Raw genomic sequence first — 21,321 nt, forward strand, 5'->3', positions numbered from 1 at the left:
ATAATCTTCCAATAGTGTAGTACTAGTAAGAGACCTGCCGACCTTAAAGAAGTGCGTTTGAACTTGTACAAAACTAAACGCCTAGGTTTTTTTTTATAGAACAGGGGGCAAACGGGCAGGAGGCTCACTCACTGCCGCCCATGGACACTCAATGCCAGGCTCGCGAGTGCGTTGCCGGGCAAAGTGCTTGACCGTGCCTCTTAACCCTAATCACCAATAGATTTACCATGCCCCCCTTTAACCCTTAAATGCATGATGGTGTACTTTTTATTGGAAAAAATATATATTATAGTAAATTAGACGTTTATTCCAGGAAAAAAAAACTATACGTCATGTTTTTTACACTTTATTTTATAAAAAATATGTTGTGTCGTTTTCGATACAGTATGCATTTAGTACATAAAATTACGAATGAAAAATAGCAAAGCAGTTAGTCGATTTTTTGGAGCATAAACTTACATTACATTTATTACACTTATTAATACTAAGTACACTCCTACAGGACACCCGGGCGTGTGTCAGACACTTTCAAGCCTATTAGAAAAATGATTCAGTATTATGGGACCTTTTTTTTAAGTCGTTCCCGGTTCAAAAAATTGCAGATCTCCGTTCAGTGACTGATATAAAAACATACACCCCTACGGTGAACCGATAAGAGCTATCTTTATCGGCACGAACTCGTTATCATTCACATCGTTATTTGTAATCGATGAATCGAGATGGGACACGAATACACGTGCAATCGAATTGATAGCGATCGAATTATTTTACGTTATTATTTCGTCATTGGGGTTTTTTTTTTATTTTAAAATTTTTTTTTATTAATGAGAAATTTAAAATTATTTTTTTTATTACTAAAATTGTATCGTTCTAAATACATTGTTTTTATAAATTATATACAAAAATTCACGAAATAGATTATTGCTGGATTTGGTCACGTTTAATAATTTTAGGCCGGACACACACGCGAACCCTTTGGCCTTGAATAAATACCCTTAAAAAATATATTTTTATGTTATTTGCCTTACTAGAGTTGCCTGGAAGAGATCGCGTGTTAGTGATAAGGCCGCCCATTGCATCCCTACTAATTCATGTTACTATATTTATTTAGTTTAAATAAATAAAATCTATCGAATTTAAAGTGTTTAAGAATTTTATTTTATTTTAAATTCTGTAGCCTGCAAGAGTATTTTTTTTTAAATTCTCGATATATCTGTAAATATTATTTAATAAATAATTTTAACTACTAACTGTAGTTATGCTCATTTAAACTTAAGTTAAGTAAAATATAATTATCGTGAAATTTCGCTAAATTATTTTTCTTAATTAAAAATCACAACTTTCTTTTAATATAAGCCTTTAATTATTCTTCATTAGCATTTTTACGCACCGAATTATATTTAATTTATTTAATAAAAACTGTATTTTTATTTACGTAATTTTTTTTGGTGCGAAATTTTATAAGGACTTGTGAGAAAGCTTCAATTACCGTTCATAAAATTAAGGTAAAAATTCTAAGTCCTGACGTGACATTAAATGCGTAAAATTAAGGCCCATCAAACCGGCCTTATGAAAAATCATGAATCAACGCTTGGCTGTGTGCGCGACGCTTAAACTTTTACTTGTAAACTTTCAGTTACAGCTTCCTTCCGGACAACCTTGCGCGCGCGCTCAGTCAGCGCCCGAACGCCGGAGCGAACACACGTACTAGCCGGTACCGCGAGTGATACGCCACGCGACCCGCATGTGCTTTAGTGATCCTTTAGTGCTCTGAAGTGGATACTCGAAACGGAACCGCTGGGCCGATCGGCCCGGGCGGTATGGAATCACCGCAAATGTACGACGCGGCCGGCGCACCGCCGCCGCCGCCACAACCAGACCTCAAGAAGACTAACGACGACAAACGTAACAACTACCAACCGCCAGACTTAGACCCCAGGCACCTAGACTCCGATCTCAATGAACAGGAAATCAGTTTGGACCTACAACACCTCATCGAGGACCAGTTCCGCGGAGAGGAAACGATGGCCCTCTTCCAGGAAATCCTTCCGGGAGGGCGATCACCCCAACAGAGGCCCTTCGCGCGAACTACCTTAGCATATATGCCGCAGCCGGTGCATTCCGGTGCGTCATACGCTGCCCCAGTTCAACCCAATTCACACGAACAAGCACCGCCAATTAAGGAAGAGCCCCCGGAACCACACGACTTCAGAAGATCTGTTACTTGTGCCCAGTATACCGGACAGTACAATCCTCAACCGCCAGTAGGTGTAAGTGGACCGTATGGGGGTGGATTTACTCCCTTACCACCACTAGGAGCTCCACTCCTACCACCTTTGTTAAAGCACAAACCGCCCCCTCCGAGACGCTCGTCTGGAAAAGGCCTAGATAAAGGTACTGATGAGTACAGAAGACGAAGGGAACGCAATAATATTGCAGTGCGAAAATCACGCGAAAAGGCCAAAGTGCGTTCTAGAGAGGTGGAAGAAAAAGTTAAAACCTTATTAAGGGAAAAGGATGCTTTGTTAAAGAGGCTAGAGGCCGTCACTGGGGAGTTAAGTTTGCACAAACAAATGTACGTTCATCTGATAAATCTGAATCACCCAGAGATCACGGAACTGTGCAGGTCGATGCTGCAGCTAGGAGCGCCGCATGCGCCGGATCACACGCTCTGACCATAGGTGAGTGTGTGCGCTGTGTCGGTGTGAGTGTGGTTTGCATGTGTGCGGGACGCATGTGTGTGAGAGTCGTAAATCGGAAAAGGATTTGATTTTATGGGACGTTATGCAATGTTTATGACTGCGACATATTTATTTGTATGTAATTCGTGTATTGAAATATATCAATACACATTTAAATTGGCTTTCAGAATTTTATTTGCAGGTTAAATTATTTATTTAAATTCTCGTGAAATCTAATATATTTATTATAAAAATAACAAACTTATTAAATAGCTTATACAAGTTCTAAAATAGAATTTAAATATTTGACGTATATTCTTTTTTGTTTTAACTTTGGACTGTTTTATGTCGCGTACGACTAACCAGGCTCTAGAAGATAAACCACTCTATATAGAAATTATATTAGTTTTTTTACAACAAACTCCCAAGCGAAATTAGACAATTATCACTGAATAAATTAAAAACTCTCGTTAATCGTAAATTAATCAATAAAGCTTTAATGAATTTGACGATTATTTAAATGATCCTAATACTTGGGATTAATTTGCTCCAGTTCAAACAATTTATATGACTCAAAACTTGTCAAATAGAGTGGCGGAAAGTTTCTTGCCAGTTCTTCTTGCCCGCTCTACGCTCTGACTTGCGAACTGGTAGTAAATGTAAATTTAGAATCAATTTCACATCTTTTCTGTTGACGTTCACTATATTTTGAGTTCGAGTCTAAAAAGCGATTAAAGTAACATATATATTAAACTTCCTAGTATTAATAACCAAATGACAATAATTTGGTTAAATGACACGAAATAATTAAACGCAATGAGTAATGGACGAACATTATCATTCATTAAGAATAAATCAGAAATTGTAAATTAGGTTGAATTAACATGTATAATCGAAACTTTATTAATGGATATTAAAATAAAGGCCTAAAGCTCAAAATATATATATTTTTATTAAATCTAATTAAGCTAAAGAAGTTTTAATAAAAATGCTATACAAAAATAGAATTGACTCAAAAATACACTTGACACAAAAACAATATACACGTATATATATAATATATATTATATTATATATGTGTATATTGTCTTATCAGTTACGATCTATTGTGTTTTTAACCCTAAAGAAGTGTTATGGTTCACCTGGCTAACATAAAAAGTGCGCAATAGATACAAGGTGAAAACAAATGAAAACGGACTTCGACCGAAAATTGTCTCACGTGACCACGTCTTTTGCATTTAAAAATGGCGCGGTTTTATACAACATTTCACTCCCAATACAAAGTAATATTTAAGTCAATCAGAGCAGTATTGGCCTAGTGATCGTGCGGCTCATCGGTGGGGCGTAGGTTCGATCCTCGGCTGTACATCTTTCGCTCGCCCATAGAAAGTCAAAAATGTGTTAGACTAAGAAGTCAGAGGGTTGATCACTTCGCCTATTAGAAATGATTACGGAACTAACACAGAAATTTGAGGCTCAGGCCTAAAAAGGTTCTAGCGGTTGTATGTGATATATATATATGTCACCGTAAAATTGTAAACACCGTTAGATTGTAATATATCTCGCGAGATTGTAAACTGTCGAAAGATTGTGAACCTCAACGAACTGCTTACAATTTAAGGTATTATTATTCGGTAGTTATATGAAATTGTTGGGAAGTAAAATTAATCTGTAATTGACCAAAGAAGTTTGAATGATAACTAAGTTAGTGTAGTACAATCTACCGAATAATAATACGTTAAATTGTAAGCAGTACGCTGAGGTTCACAATCTTTCGACAGTTTATAATCTCGCGAGATAGATTACAATCTAACGGTTTTTAAAATTTTACGTTAACATATATATGTATAAAAGACCAGTGGCGCTCATGGTCCTTTCCTTCGGTTGATAAAGTCATTTTTCATTAAACCGATTTGTGTATAGCCACGATACTAATTAATACCCAAAAGCCTCTGGTTTGAGATTACCTGGTACCCAATCTCTTAATGATTCTAGTGAGGACCCCTTCTTTCGGGGGCAGGGGTGTGTCAATACATTTCCAAAACAGTAATAAAAATGGCCAAAGCAACCCTTTTTTATTCCCAGTATTTTTAGAATAACTTGAGTCATTTTCCTCACGTTCCAATGTTTTTACCACGTGTTCGTATCAGATGTTTATTATAAATATTATAGCGTGAGTAACTCAAATCGTTACTAAGAAAAACAAAAGAAACGCGGGGCAGACAAGCAAGATAAAAAGTCGGCAATTTTTTCTCAGGAGTCGAATCTAGGTACTCATAACGAAGGTAAAAATAAAACTATCAATAATTAACCAAATTACATAAGTAAATACGACAAAAATAGTCATACAATTTCTAATATCAAAATCCAAATTTTTACTTAGGACTAAATCTATAAATACACATTGTTCAAATGATGAAATCGCGCGGAAAAGTGACTAACTTAACACCAAACTTTTGAAAAGGAAACGTGACTCGGTTCACGTTGTTAACTTGACACCATTTTTCGTTTTAAATTTCTTGTATTTGCTTACAATTTCAGGAATATTTGACGTCAAGCGAAATTTTTGCTTTGTATATAAATTCGATTTCCGATGATATTATTATATAAGTACTTTTCACTGAAGTATTTCCGAACCAATTCGACTTAGGACGGCAACGCACTCGAGCCCTCCTCTCACATTTGCTTCTTGTTCTATAAAAAATCTGTTTAATTATATTTTGAACAGAAACTTTGATTAGTTAATAAATTATTAAATAACGCAATCTAAAAAACCCGTAAAAGATTAGATATTGAAACAAAGTTAAAAATATAAGTTAATGTATAATACAGTTTTAAGTTTTACAGTTAAAAATTTAAACAGGCAACCTAACTTTTGCTAAATATTCTCTAGTTTTTGAACGAGACTTAGCCCGTACTATGGACTCGTGTACATCAAAATCCAATTGACTTCTTCTGAATCTTACGTCTTTATTCAGCCACTAACTTTTTAGATTAGATTTTATTAGATTAACACTTAAGTAATAAAACATACACAGGCACACACACATACACATAATTTACGCATACACACATACCCCTTGTGGTTCCCTTATATTTGTATTCCTATAAGTATTGAAATATTGATTGTTTATTCTCACTAGATTTTTCTCTACTATATAAGACCTTCTGTCGATCCGAAGTGGTGGAGGCCTGATGACCTGTAACACAGGTACTCTTACCTTTAGCAGGCATCAGTCTCACACAAACTAGCTTTTTCCCTAAACAGAAGTAAGACAATTATTTATTTATAGTATATAACTGTCACTTGTTTATGTGCTAAGTTTTTGTGAGAAATAAATAAAGATTATATTATTATTATTACTAACTTAATCATAAAAATGATACCAGCTAGTAAAGTCATGTTAGTCTTCTCCAATATGAATGACCTGAAATTCGTCCGAAACATACGAAATCCGTATTTACATCCGACCTACCACACAAAGCAAAGGAATCGTGAATTTCGTATTGAAATTTGTCCGTGCAAAACGGCATATAACTTTCATTTTCGCTTCACATTATGCAATGGAAAATAAACCGTACGCCCTATACACACGGTGCTTATTAGCTTGGGAGAGTTAAAAATTTTCGCTGGCTGTCCTAGATACAGCTGATATGCCTACATTACTTTTAACGTATCCTTAGTTGAAATTCTCTCATCTTAAATGATTTCTAAGTTAGAAAATCGTATAAAACCGGAAGCGCTAGATCTTAAAATATATCTATTTAATTAATAAATATAACTATTTATTTCCAACAAACAAATTAATTAATAGAAAATTTTAAAAAAAAAGTTTGGTCTCTGTGGCAGTGTACCTACGCTGGCAGCATTTCATCCCTGTATTGCGACACTTATATATTGTACTTTACGGTAAAATATATATTAACAATTTATGTACACTGTAAGAACATTAATAGAATCAGTTATTCCTCATTTGTCAAACGATGTAATTTATTAATTAATTTAATAATAGTACTAATAATAAATCCAAAATATATAAATGGTAATCAAAGACAAAATTACATAGGTAGCATTTAAACAGCAAAAGAATTGTTACGAAAATATCGGACTGATGAAAAAGTAATTTCGATATTTTTGATTGATTTAACGCTAATAATAGTGTTCTAAAATTACCCTGAGATATATTTAATTATAAAAGTTAATTTCGCTTGACTTCTGTTCAATAAAGATTACAGGTGAAAGTTTATTTATTACGTTATGGGATAAATTTACTTTTAGTATCAAATAAAAAACATTTAGATTGTATTAAGCAAATATAGCTTTTTTTTCGCAAACGTTTTTATTAGTTATTTAACAGTTTTATTAATAAAGGATATTAAAAAAACAGTATTAAAATATAATAGCAAGTACCAGAAACTTATAAGAACAAGTAGGTAGTATCTTACCCTAGACATATAGACACAATTTTCCCATTAAAACCGGGCTATGTAAAAATAATTGTATGAAACTTATTCCCAATTTTGCTTACATAATTATATATATTTTCAACATAATTTAAACTTCCTTTTAAATACGACACACCTTCGATATCGCATTTCAATAAATTTTTTGCAGTAAATGCATAATACGATTATATAATTTGATATTCATTTATATGCTGCTGGCATTTAAATAATGATAGCGGGTAATAAATGTATAAATTATTTTCTCTAATAGTCACCTTTTTTATAAAACGTATGGTGAGTTTTATTAAAAAAGCATCTGTATATTTAGGCATTTATATGAATTGAAATACCTGCTTGATCTTATAAGTTCCTGGTACCTGCCATGATATGAAATCAACCGACCCATTGTTGTTTTTTTATGAAAATGCATCGAAAGCATCTTTTTTTGTTTTAAATATATATATATACGATAATAATATCTAGGATAGTTTGGTTTATTCGAAATTAACCCGACAACTGATGATTCAGCCAAATTGTTGTCATTGTGTGCGTGCGTTGTGTAGGTGTGCGTGGAGCTTTCACTTTTTTTCGTGAATATACCTTTTGTGTTTTGGATGAGTGTATGCAATAAAGAGAAATATATTATTTTATTTAAATGTGATAAACGCGCGATTGTGTGTGTTCTGTGTCTCAAAAACCTGAAAGTCGTGTATTCAAACGTTTTTGACGTTGTTCTCCTTATATCCGTAACCTTGGAGTACAAAAACATACAAATGAATTCGGAATCGCGTACTCTATTAGAAGTTACAGACTTTATGATCAAGTCGCAAGTCCAAACACGCTGTATTTACATTATCTAGTAAATTACTATGTATTTAAAATACAGCTAACATATGAAATACTGCAATTATATCGTTAGGAAATGAACCTTCACGGGGCATTGATCTGTAACACTTGATGGACGTAAAAAGTGCTAGTGATGCTTTTCCAGCAATTAAACAAACAAACCAAGCAATAAATTCGTACAACACAGCGCTTCCATCGCTATATTATAAACGATTTTCAGCGCTAAATCTTTGCTTAGAGTTAGAAAAGAATTCCTTCAACTTTTATTCCCTTTGGAGTAGACTCTTGGCGATAGATAGTACCGGTGACCCCTAAGCTGATGCTTTCCTCGCTCAATTGCTGCCAGCATTAACACACAGGGACCAAACTTTTTCAATTTGTTGTAATTGTCTATTAATTAAATTTATAAATGTTAAACAGCAGTTACTGAAAAACAAAATTGTTTATTAATTAAACAAAAAATAAAGACAAACACAAATAACTTCATTTTAGGAATTTAAAAAGTACCTATCTATTATCTCAAATCTACTTTGTCTTTGATTCATAAAGCGCCTTTCCGCTGGCTTACAAGAAATGACCGCGGTGCCAGACAGCGCCCACGCACCGTTTCGCAACCTGTACGGAATGTATGTCAAACGATCGCCACGCAAGAACCAGCTAGAATCAATCACGTGCTTTGTTTTCACTTTCCATGGACTTTACTTACCTTAGAATATAATGTTTTTTGATTAATGCACCGCCCCCGATGTTTTGAGTGGAATTTCCGCTGCAACCTTGGAATAGCTCGGTGCACATGGGCACGAATTTAATCACCCTTTAAATAGCTATAGATAGAATATATAAAAACTTTTTAATCAGTTTTGCTTATGATTTTTTTTAAATCTTTAAACCGTTAATATACCCAAGTAATAAAATTATGTACGGCGCTGTGTTGCATAACATCTGCGCAGGAGTCGAGTAGGCTGTTGGAAAGTTTTGGGGAAATCGGCCGAGTATTGTACGCTTTTTGTCAATAGGGGCCAATTAAACTTACCTCTATTTTAACCAAGTATTAACAATATTATTTGTTTTTAAAATACAGTTGAGATGATTTAAAGTGTAAGCCGATTTCCTGCGAACAAATAATTCAAAATAAACATAATTATAAATAAAACAAATGGAAATATTGAAACTTTTAGAAAAATCTTGTAACGTGACCAATACTAGGGAAATTTTGTTATCACGTTGTTGGCCTTACGCTTACCCAACGGACCGCAAAACGTGACACAAACAATATTTTTATTCATCAAAATTATTCTTACTTAAGATTCAGATTTTGAATAATAATTCAGTACAACCCTTAGGGGCCTCAGATTGCAACAATTTCTTTGATCATTTTTGTCTGTTGTCGATTTTTGTATTTGAAATATGCCGTTTTCTTCAACGAGAGGCCCGTTCTGCCCGTCTATTCTTATTGATCTATTCTGAGCTTTACACCATCGCTCTCCTGCTCCTTCTATTCTTATTGGTCTATTCTGAGCTTCACTCGATCTCTCTCCTGTCCCTTCTATTCCTATTGATCCATTCTGAGCTTTACACAATCTCTCACTTTCTCTTTCTATTCTTATTGATCTATTCTGAGCTTTACTAAATCTCTCTCCTGCTCCTTCTATTCCTCTTGATCTATTCTGAGCTTCACTAAATCTCTCTCCTGCCCCTTCTATTCCTATTGATCTATTCTGAACTTTACTAAACTCTTTCTCCTGATTCCCTTCTTATCTTATTGATTATTGAACTTTACTCAATCTCTTATGTTTCTTCTATTCTTTCTTATTGATCTATTCTTTCTATTACTAACAAAACTTCATCTCTAAACTCATGTAGGTTGTTTGTGATCGTTTCAAGTTGAGTGCAGTATATGCTTTACATGAATAATGTTCACTTAATATAAGTAATTACCACGTTCTTCATTATGTATTAAATAATGAGCGAGGTCTTCCAAAATAAAATTGTCTATGAAAATCCTAGTCAAATTTATCTATTATTTAAACGAATCGAACGAATTCCCTAATTGTGTAAAATATTATATCGTTCAAGGCAATCATACTTCCGGTTCCTTATCAAATGGTCAGTCAAATTTAACTAAATTAATAACTATTGTGATTCGCACATGAATTTATCGTTTAAAGCGTTTCATGGCGTATTTGTCATCCGCAGACGTCTAAATCGTTACCCCATTGATAAATAGGGCACGGGGCAGACACATTTAGGGCAGATTTAGGGTCCTTTAAAGAGGATACCACCTTCTAGAAGGTCGGCAACGACCTCGCGAGCCCTCGGGTACATCTGGTGAGCCTTCTGCCCGTTTGCCCCCTGTTATATAAAAATGCGTGTTTTCTCAAGACATTTTCCTTCACCATGATTAATTAAACGTTTTAGACTTAGACTATAGAGTAAAGTCCTTTTTTTATTATTCATACTACAACAAGGGTTCACACAAAACATTCGTCTTAGAAAACTGACAGCCCTATATAGTTTAACTATTTTCCCAGCGTGCAGTTATCTCAAGTACGCTGTATCTAAAGTACCGGATAGTGATTCATACAATAACTGACATTTTAATGCTATTTTTTATACTGCGTAGAGAAGGGATCTACTAGATAAAGCTTCAAATAAAAGCTTTTGAAACTTAATTTTACGAAAATCTACCAGGGACTTATAACTGATATGTAACCTCAAAAGAGAAAGTCATAGACAAGGTTCAGAGACAAGATAGCGCGAACTATGACTCGTATGTCAGCTATGTTTTTGACAAGAAATACAAAGCGGACCCATACCTCAACCTCACGGGACCAATACAATATTCTTTAAGTTTACATAATAATAATTAGTTTATAAATGTTATTGGGGTAATTTTGTGATTTTTTTAAATCTAAAAACGCTCTAATAAACTCCACTGAAATGGCTCGAGTGATTTTCGTTAATTTTGTGTGCACATCGGTTAGGTCTGCGAATCGGACAACCTTTATTTTTCATCCCCGTAGTCCACCTCTTAATTATTATTTTTATTTTATACAAAAATACACACAACCCATAATTTTCACCCCTCTTCGATTAACCCCTATTTTTTATTATAGTAGACAGTTACTTTTATTGAACTACAAAAATGTTACCTAGAAATAATAAACATGGCAAAACAACGTTTGCCGGGTCCGCTAGTTTACTTTACAAAAATGATTTTTTCTATTTATTTAGATATTAAATAAATGCAATGCAACTAATCGAATAAGTCTCTTGTGTAGTGTCTCTTTCCAGCAATAATTACCCAGTAAGAGACGAGAGATTGCTTGAAGACTGATTTAGTTTAAATAAACGATAATTCATAGTAAAAGTTCCCTGGCGTCTTTCTGTATGAACGCGATAAACACAAAAAAACAACACTTAAACCTTTTTGATCTGGGCCTGAGATTTTTGTATCTGTTTCATGATCATGTGTCAATCGTATAGGCAAGAGGATCGGACTTCTATGCCTGACTCATGTCGACTTTTTGGGTCTAGGGCGGTTTTTCTCACGATGTTTTTCTTTACCATTCAAGCGAATGTTAAATGCGCATATAGTCCATTGGTGTGCATCCGGGGATCGAACCTACGACCACAGAGTCACATGCTGAAGCCAGGCCAACACTGATTTGTGTATCATTCAGTATTTATCTTGATTAAAATTGTTATTGTTAGCTAAAAATTTGTAAAATCCGCGATTACTGATATAAATCAGTAAAACCAGAGTTCTTCTCAATCGATATATCTACGTTTGTTTGTTTGTTTATCGATACGGTAACTGTGTCAGTGCTATCAACACGCGCCCTACATATCCCTACTTGATATGGGGATTGACTTGATCTCTGTTAAAAAGTTTTTTTAATACAGAACTGGACAGTCGTTTGTCCACAATCCTAGTTGATGTTACGTCAGTTAAGCCTATTGGAGATGCCTATTTAACCGCTGCTTTAAATTAATAAATAAAAACAATTCAATAATTGTGACCACGACTATTCCTCCAAGTTATTCATATACGTACTCCCCAGCTAACAAAATAATAATAATTCCATATAAAACTTATTGCTAGTTACAATAAGTCAACGTTACGTTATTTCCATTACTTCGTTTTAAACTAAAGTCCTCCTGCGCTTTCCATTTCGATTTTCTTACCATTTCTCCCCAGAAACCTTTATGATATCAGCCCAACGTTTTTGTGGTCTTCCCACGTTTAATTTTCATCTTGTCTGTACAATATGACCTGTACCTTTCGACTAAAATAGTTTCATCCCGTTTTATCAAATTGTATTTACGCTGTGTTGAAGAGGGAGGTTACGTTACTCCATCATCAGTATTGAAGGTCGTGAAATGCCCGAACCGATACTTGTTTCTGGTGGACCCTTGTCGCAGGACATGAATGTAATAATAATAAAAGCCCGTGTAATTTTCAACCATTACCAAAACGTTATATACAGATTAGATTTGATTCATTTTCTTGTTATCGTATGTATCCTATATCCTAGCTACCTTCAGTAACGTCGATGGGAACCCTTTCTCCAGATTTTTCCAAATTTTCTCTTTTCTTTCCAAATTTAATATTATATATATATATATATATATAATATATATATATAAGTTTTTAGTTTGTTATTAATATTTTTTTTGTATTACTTTAGATTGAGGATTCTGCACTTCTCGCACGCATCATGTTTCTTTTTTTTTTTAGTTTTTCTCTTAACTAGGGTTGCCTGGAAGAGATCGCTTATTAGCGATAAGGCCGCCCGTTGCATCCCTTATAATTTTTATGTATTGTGTTTCTTCTATATGCAACGAAGTGTAAATAAATAAATAAAAATAAAATAATCTTTCTCAATTCACTTCCTGATACCGTTTCTATTATCTATGCACCTTTTTTTGGAGCGCCCTTTTCTCCTTCTTCCTTAGTTGTCTTTATTTGTGCTTTTTGCTATATGCCCCGCCCATTGCCACTTCTGTTTTAGGGCTTAGAGGCATCTATCACTTCTGATGGATGAGACCCATAATTGTCTTAACTTGGAGCAACGGGGAAATAAAACTAGTTAAACAATTTAGTAATAGTTTACGACTGGAAACTTCGTAATTTTTTTTAATGACAAAAAGACAATTCACACCAATTGACCTAGTCCCATGCTAAGCTGGTATAGCTTGTGTTATGGGTACTAGGCAACGGATATACATACATATTATAGATAGATAGACATATAAATAAATATTTAAACACCCAAGACCTAAGCACAACACCAAATGCTCATCACATCGATGTTCGTCTCAGCCGGGGATCGAACCCATGGATTCGCAGTCAGGGGTACTAACCAACCAACCAATGAGTCGTCTAATTTTCAAATTGTCATTAATGTTGTTATTATTTGTGAAAGCTAATAATAATTTGGAATTTCAAATATAAATGCACGTTAGGTCCAACGTGATTCCGCCGCGAAGCCTTTGAAACAACAAGAACAAGCCTTTTCCTCAATGTTGTGACACCTTGAAATTTATTGTTTGTATTATAATAGGAACTTTTGGAAATATTTATAATTTTAACTGGCTTTATAAAGAGACTGGCCTTGTATGTGTGCAGTCGCACACAGTCGTGTGTGTGTCATACCTGAGGTAGAAGATTCGAGAGGCTGTGCTTGGACTTATAACAAACGGAACATTGTGAGTCGATTTAGACCCAAAAAGTCGCCATTTCAGGCACAGGTTATATATACTGGCTTATTAGGAACCCGATTAAGAAAAACATATCTGAGGCCCAGAACTAAAAGGTAGCGCCAGTTTCAACTGGCATCATAGTAAACCACGCTCTGGTTCTTGCCTGTCTTCTGTATTTTGAAAATTTTTGACATTTTTTCCGGAAGGATAAATCTGAGGCCCAGACCTAAAAGTGATAGCGCCATTGTTTTTTAAATTAGCATAATAGTAAACCACGCTTTGTATCTTGGCTACAGTTTTCTGAACATGAACATTTTATTAAATATACATATTACATATTTTATGAACATATACATTATACACTATACATGTATGTTTTTTTGGGTACCAGGGCTTAGTTTTCGAGATTATACGGGAGTCTTATTACTACTCCAAGTTTCTATTTAGAGTTAGTTACCCTAAGGTGTGTCGAAAATAAATGTTACTAAAGTAATTTTGTTATTTTAAATATTGTAAAGAGGAGAAAAATTATGAGCTGAAATCTGTTCTTCAATAAAAGATATGTCAAATATTACGTGCAATCAACACGCCGAACATGCGCCGAATGCTCACGGTTTGATGCGCGCACGCACTTTCACTACGCGCGTGTGTGTGTGAAGGTGTGGCGTTCTTTTTTTACTTGTCCCACATTTAGTGCTTACGTCACTTGCGTTGATCCCGCGTGCAATGTCATCACTTATGTAATGCACTTTTTGTTTGATTATTATGAACGAATTCAGTCTGAATTAAACTCTAAAATCATAGATAACAGAATTGTCATAGAGTCACAAGGTCTATAATATCAGTAGCTAGAATATCTATGCCGAAATTAATTTATAGTTAGCGGAACCGAAAACCACCTTTACCCGCGTCTTATATATGCATCATTTAAAATTTAAATGACGCTTAAAAAAAACAAACGAAGAATTGTCCAATTGGAAACTATCTGAACGATTTGTAAATCCACTTGAACTTGTTTAGGAGAAGTTTAATTACAAACCTGAAGAAATATAAAACTAAAAAAAACAAAAGACATTCAAAACATCAAATATTTTGAAGCTAGAAACGAATTTTATTGGAACATTTATTCATCTATTTTTACGCTTACGCTACTTATTATATTAAAAAATTTAAACATTCCCTGAACTTCCATAAATATTTCAAGATCAAAATTAGCTAAATCGCTCCAGCCATTCTCGAGTTTTAGTGAGACAAACGAACAGTAATTTGGGTATAGATTGTTGTTTAAAAGTAAATTAAAATTACTTAACTTTGTATAAACCCTGTTTTGAAAATAAATGTTTCGTTGAGATAAAAAAAAAATCCAATATTTTTTAAGTTAACGTTTGAAACAAATCGTACAAATCTCCGTGTATTTTCTATGCAATTAAAAATATTTATAATAGAATCAGCTACCAACAATAAATACTAACACAAACACTACCTGTGTTCGTAATATAGTATTAATAACATCGTATAACGAAAAATCTCCCAAAGTTCGCTAGAGCGCCATAAAAAATAAGTGAATTAAGGTCAATGCACTGTGAGAAGGCAATGCACTCTGCTGCACCAAATTTTGATAAATGTCACTCACCATAAAACTAGTATGCTCATTATCTAAATGTATTTAATTAGACAAGCTTTGATAAGTATATAAAGATGAATTATTTATTAAAAATTAACACTTTATTGCTATACAATTAAAAAATTAATTAAATACTTATAATAATAAAATAATATACACTGAAATAAATAACTAAACTTAACATAAACTAAAATATATCATTAAAAGGAGTCCCTTTAGGCAAGGTTCCGAAGATACTGGCAGCGTTCCCCCTTTGAATTGCTAGACTAATTCTTTGTCCGAGGTAGCTGCCAGATCTTCGGTCTCCTGTGATGTCGACTAACCTTTTTGAAATTTCTTTAAAAAGCCTTAAAGCGCTAGGACCCCACGGACCAAGGGTCTCGACACCGAATGGGACAAAATCGTATTCTGAGCCTAGACCCCTGTATTTGCAAAACATTATTATTATTTATTTGTTTCCAACACACAAATATACAGTATTAACAATATTCTTAACCTACGTAATAATTTAAAATTGATAAATTTGGTCCCTGTGGCAGTGTACGTCTAAGCTATTTACACGTTGTATTGCAGTACTTATTCGTTGAGCGAGGAAAGCACCAGCTCTGGGGTCACCGGTAAATCACCAACTTAAATCTTTAATTAGCGCCTGTGCACTTGAACCACGGCCCAAGAGTCTCTACTCCAAAGGGAACATTTGAGGAAATATTTTATTTGAGTCGGTAATTATTTTCCGCCTGTTCTACATAGTTCATTTCCTTAACAAATGTTTACACAAGTCAATATTTTTCAGTACTAAAACTGTATAGTATTTGGTTTGAATTCCTCCACGTTTGAATTATTACTATTATATTTAGAAGCAAGTTAGTGTTTTGTTCAAAAATAAATCAGTGGCGCTACAACCTCTTTAGGTCTGGGCCTCATGAATCTGTTTCATGATCATTTTTTTTCAATCTAATAGGAAAGTAGGTGATCAGCCTCCTATGCCTGACACACGCCGTCGACTTTTTGGGTCTTAGACATGTCGGTTTCCTCACGATGTTTTCCTTCACCTTTCGAGCGAATGTTAATTGCGCATATAGAAGTCTATTGGTGCACAGCCGGGGATCGAACCTACGACCTCAGGGATGAGAGTCGCACGCTGAAGCCACTAGGCCAACACTGCTCTTAGTCTTTTGTTAGTAAGGCTAAAAATTGATGAACAACTGATCCAACGTCTCGCAAAACTCTGCATTAGTACAAGCACGGACTCAAACACGTATGGTAAAGAAATTGACATACCCATACCATAAACAAAGATGTAATTGTCAAACTATACTTGTCGAATGTCAAATGTCACAAGTAATGAAGCACTTATTAAAAAATCTAATCGACCTTTTATAAAGTAATTCTATTTGACCGAAATCTGTGGTGCTTAACCAGAGAGTAAGGAAGTAAAAATCTATTAACCTCGTGTTATTTGTCAAAACTAGGCATTGACATAATACCGCCAAATGCGGACCCAAAATTCCAATTTCAAAGTGATTACATCAACTTGAACTAGTAGCAGCTTCGCACGTCCCACTTTCTATAGCATTTGAGTTTAACCGCCAAAAATTGTTGCATAACTATGAACATTGAGTCTCTGGGCTTATGCAACTCTTGCGCAAATGTGAAAGTTCTTCCGCGTTATGTAACTTGTCTTACTAACACAGTTTGTGCTTGCCCTATAAATTAGGTTTTTGAATGTTCTTGAAATGGTATGCATTTAAATGTGACCATTAGGGAACTAATATTTCAGTTGCAAATACAATTGGCCAGTTATTTCTCTTACAATGTTACCCTAAATACGCAAGCAGCCTAGTAAATAGATGGCCGGTAAGAATGCTGGAATGGGCAGTTTGATAAATAGTTCGGCAGTTTGATAAATAGTTCGGCAGTTTTAGGTTAGGTTTAGAATAGCTCACTCGTAACTGCCCCTTTTTTAATTATTTACGACTCGTTTTTGTTTACTTTACTGCTACGTTTTAACTGCCGAACTTGTACCAAAATATTCATTTTGTAATTTTCAACTTACCAAAACTACTATATGCAACTGCTACGTTAAATCAGTGCCTTTAATTTTGTTTTTGGTATTGAATTTCTGACGTTCTGTGGTCACAACATAGACTATGAAAACTTTATAAAAAATGGCTGCCATTGTCTACAAAATCAATAACACCATTCGAACAACTAAAAACCAACACTATCATATACAAACGGGTGCATAGCTACTTTGGCCATATTGTCTAACCGAATAGTCTCGACTAGTTGGTAATGGTAGGGAGTGATGGCAGTAGAAGTCGGGGCCGATAGCCTACTCGTTGGTCTGACCAAATAAAGACAATTCTCAATCCCTAATACTCTAAGACACGCGGAGGATAGAGTGGTGTGGCTTTTCAAGACAGCCATGTCCTTTAGTAATAAAGATTATGAAGAAGATTCCAATAAAGTTCAAATAAACATCCAACACGTTTAGTAAGTAAACGCGTGCCTATTAGGGGTGCTATGTAAGAAACCTTCAATATAAATTCTTAATTAGTTTTTAAGTATTACGAAAAAGCTATAACTGAACACTTTCAAATAAGTTACATGAACATCCGAGCTTTAATATCCTTATTTGTCGTATCCGGTTGCCAATGATTCGTTTGGTTTTGACACACTTTCTTCCACTCGTATGCACAGAGTTTTATTTGAGATACAATTTACCATAGATTTAGATGGTAATTTTTTGTTTATTCAGTCGAGTTTTTATCTATAAATCTAGGTTTAGACATTTACTTTATTTAGAACTGACTCTGGTATGAGAGTGTCTTTATTATTTTGAGTACTTAGCGCTATGTTTCTCAACCTTACCCTAAGCTCAGATGTTTCTAGTTAAGTTAAAATGTTTCTAGTTAAGTTAAAATGTTTCTAGTTAAGCTATAAATATATTTTTTTGAAAGAATGAATGAATGTTTGAATATACATATATAATTCTTGTTGCCTAAATAAGACGTAATAAGCATAAATACTATTTGTTATTAATAAATCCTTTTTTGTTTCAGATTAAAGAAATCAGAGAGGATCCGTGACACGATGTTATTAGGTTTTAGTTAGCAAATTTATTTTGTGATTAACTTTGTCTGCATTTTATGAATACCACGTTCCATTTTGAACTTAAATCATACTATATATACATTGAAACTTTTGATATAATATTTTCATAAAATGCAGAGAATCGGTCTTACACGATAGTGATCTCAAATATCAAGTATCACCGATTTAAGTATATAATATCTAAGAACATAAGAAATATATAAACGACAATATTTACTATTAATTGTTTTCACTTTTTTAATATGTATTGAAACTGCCAAATTTTGACAATATACTCTGTTTAACTAAAGATTTGTCGATCTAATTTATTATATCTATAAAAGTTCTTTAAATTTTTTATAGTACACACAACAGATCACTGCCATTGGGGTCTCAAAAACCTTAAATATAAGCGTAAATTCATTTCATTATAAATCAGTCTTTTACATTGGATAAAGACTGTCATATCATTAAATCAGTCTTTTAAATTAGATAAAGACTGTCAAAAACTAGATGCCGCTAGCGTCGCTCAAACATTGGTACATTTCTGTAATTAGTTATTTAGAATAATTGTAATTATTATGTAAATTGGTTGTATATAATTTGTCTTTGTTAATAAAATCCTAATTACGATTTATGTCGTAAATTTTATACGTGACGGCTTACGACTGACATTGTATCGAAGATTTTGACGTGACTTAATGTAAATATACAAATAAGAGTAATTTTGGGGTAAGATATTTTGTTGTTTACTAAAATGTTTATTCCTAAAGAGTACCTTTAAAATGTCGTTTAATTAGTGTAGGTTAATAAAAACACGGTCTGGGCACTCCCGGATGATAAGTACAAGAAATTGTTTATATAAGCGTTGACACATTACACAGAGTATAGTAAATCTATCTATTTTTGCTTGTATCTATGTACTACAATATCAATTATCAACGCTATATTTGAATCACGGGTTAGGAACATATTACATAAGTTAGAGGCTGCTATTATATACACTGATTTAATACCAATAAGTTGAAAATAATGTAAGAAATGGTGATTTATAAACGGGTTTCGAAACAAATGGTTACCATACTGATCCTACAAATGTTAGAATAGACATGTACGCTATTGTCAAAAGGTGTTTTTACACCACGCACTAATGGTGCTTTGAACAATTAGTGTGTGAATGAACCTACTTATAAAAAATAGTTGTAAAGGAAATCCGTCCCGAGTTATATATTCTTATTCATTGTAAAAATATACTTAGAGGATTATTAAGAATATATTTTCACTACTTAAGTATACATAGATTTTTATAAACGATCGTGTTTTTATTTTTAATGAATATGGTATGCTGTGTGAGAAGGCCTAAAAGAAACAAAGTTTCTCCCTTTGCATTTTCCGTGCGTCATTATCTGTGGGAACCATAATACCTTTGACAGTTGTGAATGCAGTCTGTGGTTGAAATCAATTTTATTTATATTATTTAATTACACAGATAATGACGCAATTTGTTATTTTTATTCTATCTTTTATCGAAATGGTGCTACGTTTGTTTTTTTTTCTTTTTTCAGAGCCAAAGACTTGTTTTCCATCTTGTTCTGTTTTGTATATTTTTGCTTGAAAACTTTTTTCTAAGAAATATTGACGGCCTTGATAATGTTTGACAATATTTGCGATTGATGTTATAGGTGCAATTAAAATAAATTTATTTAATATACAACATGGTTTTATTTATAAACTGTCCGCGAACTTCGTTTCGCCCTAATATGATTTTGTTATATATATGGATAATTTTGTTATGCTTCCGCATAGAGACTGTTTGCGTAGACAAGAAAAAGAAAACTAGTTTTTAGATTTTTCTCTCCATAAAAACCTTGCTCAGACTTCAAGGAATAAGTAAAAATACTCGAATTGGTCCAAAGTAATAATAAAAAGAAAATTAAAACATATTGAAAAAGTTTGGTCCCTGTGTTAGTGTACCTTTAACGCTGGCAACATATCCTCGCTGTATTGCGATACTTATTCTTTGAGGAAAGCACCAGCTCTGGGGTCGCCGGTACTACCTACCAGACGCCTATTTAAATCTTTAATTAACGCCTGTGCACTTGAACCCCACGGTCCAATAGTTTCTATTCCTAAGGGAAGAATAGATTTAATCATTAACAACGTATGTCAGGCACAGATGGCTGATCACCTTGTCTAAAATTAGAAGACAATTAATAAAATAAAATCAGATACAAAAGGATACGCATTTGACTTTGAAATTTTTTATATTATATTTTTAATTAAATCGTTCTTCTGACAGAGTGAATTTGCAATGAATCACGCGCACTTCTGCCAAGCGGTCAAGGGTGGCACTGTTAACGCAAAGTAGATCATCTATATATAATACAAATATATTAACGAGATAATTGTGGTTCAAAAGAGGACGTTGTGAGAAGGATACAAAAGGGAATGCTTAGGAGGTTTGGCCATGTATCACCTCGTTCCGTCGTTTCAACTGAGCGTTTCTGGTGAAACCAGTTGGCCACTGAAGTATTTCCGAACTAATTCGACTTAGGGTCCTTCGAGAGCGTACCAATTCTTAAAACTGCAACGAACTTGCGAACCCTCTGGCATTGAGAGTGTCCATGGGCGGCGCTATAATTATGTGAGCCTCCGTCCATTTTCCCCTTCTATAAAATGTAGAAGGAATGAGTAGCGGTTAATAAGTAGGATATACAAGGCAACCATGGGTGGTGGTCGGCTTGGGCAGGCCTCGTGGGACATACCTTGACCAAATCCAGGACGTACCAGAGAAGGGACAAGTTATGAAAGTGATGAGAGAGGTAAGTGGAGATCCGTGATCCGCCTACTCCTTCGAGAAAAAGGGGTGTATGTATAAATAAAATTATTTGAGGTAATTTCTCATATGAGCTGATGAGGTCC

At 34.1% G+C, this 21,321-nt stretch overlaps 1 protein-coding gene across 1 annotated transcript; it reads left to right on the forward strand.

Annotated features, from left to right (window-relative positions):
• The first annotated feature begins 1,659 nt into the window (after positions 1–1,659).
• LOC125059543 (CCAAT/enhancer-binding protein) lies at positions 1,660–20,110 on the forward strand. Its single transcript, XM_047664003.1, has 2 exons — positions 1,660–2,681; positions 18,369–20,110. The coding sequence occupies exon 1, from the start codon at positions 1,821–1,823 to the stop codon at positions 2,673–2,675; it is 855 nt and encodes a 284-aa protein (XP_047519959.1). The 5' UTR covers positions 1,660–1,820; the 3' UTR covers positions 2,676–2,681; positions 18,369–20,110.
• The last annotated feature ends 1,211 nt before the right edge of the window (positions 20,111–21,321 follow it).

This window comes from Pieris napi, chromosome 20 (assembly GCF_905475465.1).
Source record: "Pieris napi chromosome 20, ilPieNapi1.2, whole genome shotgun sequence".
NCBI lineage: Eukaryota > Metazoa > Arthropoda > Insecta > Lepidoptera > Pieridae > Pieris > Pieris napi.

Coding starts and splice junctions, on each gene's coding strand:
- LOC125059543 (XM_047664003.1), top strand. CDS start 1,821: ATGGAATCACCGCAAATGTACGACGCGGCCGGCGCACCGCCGCCGCCG.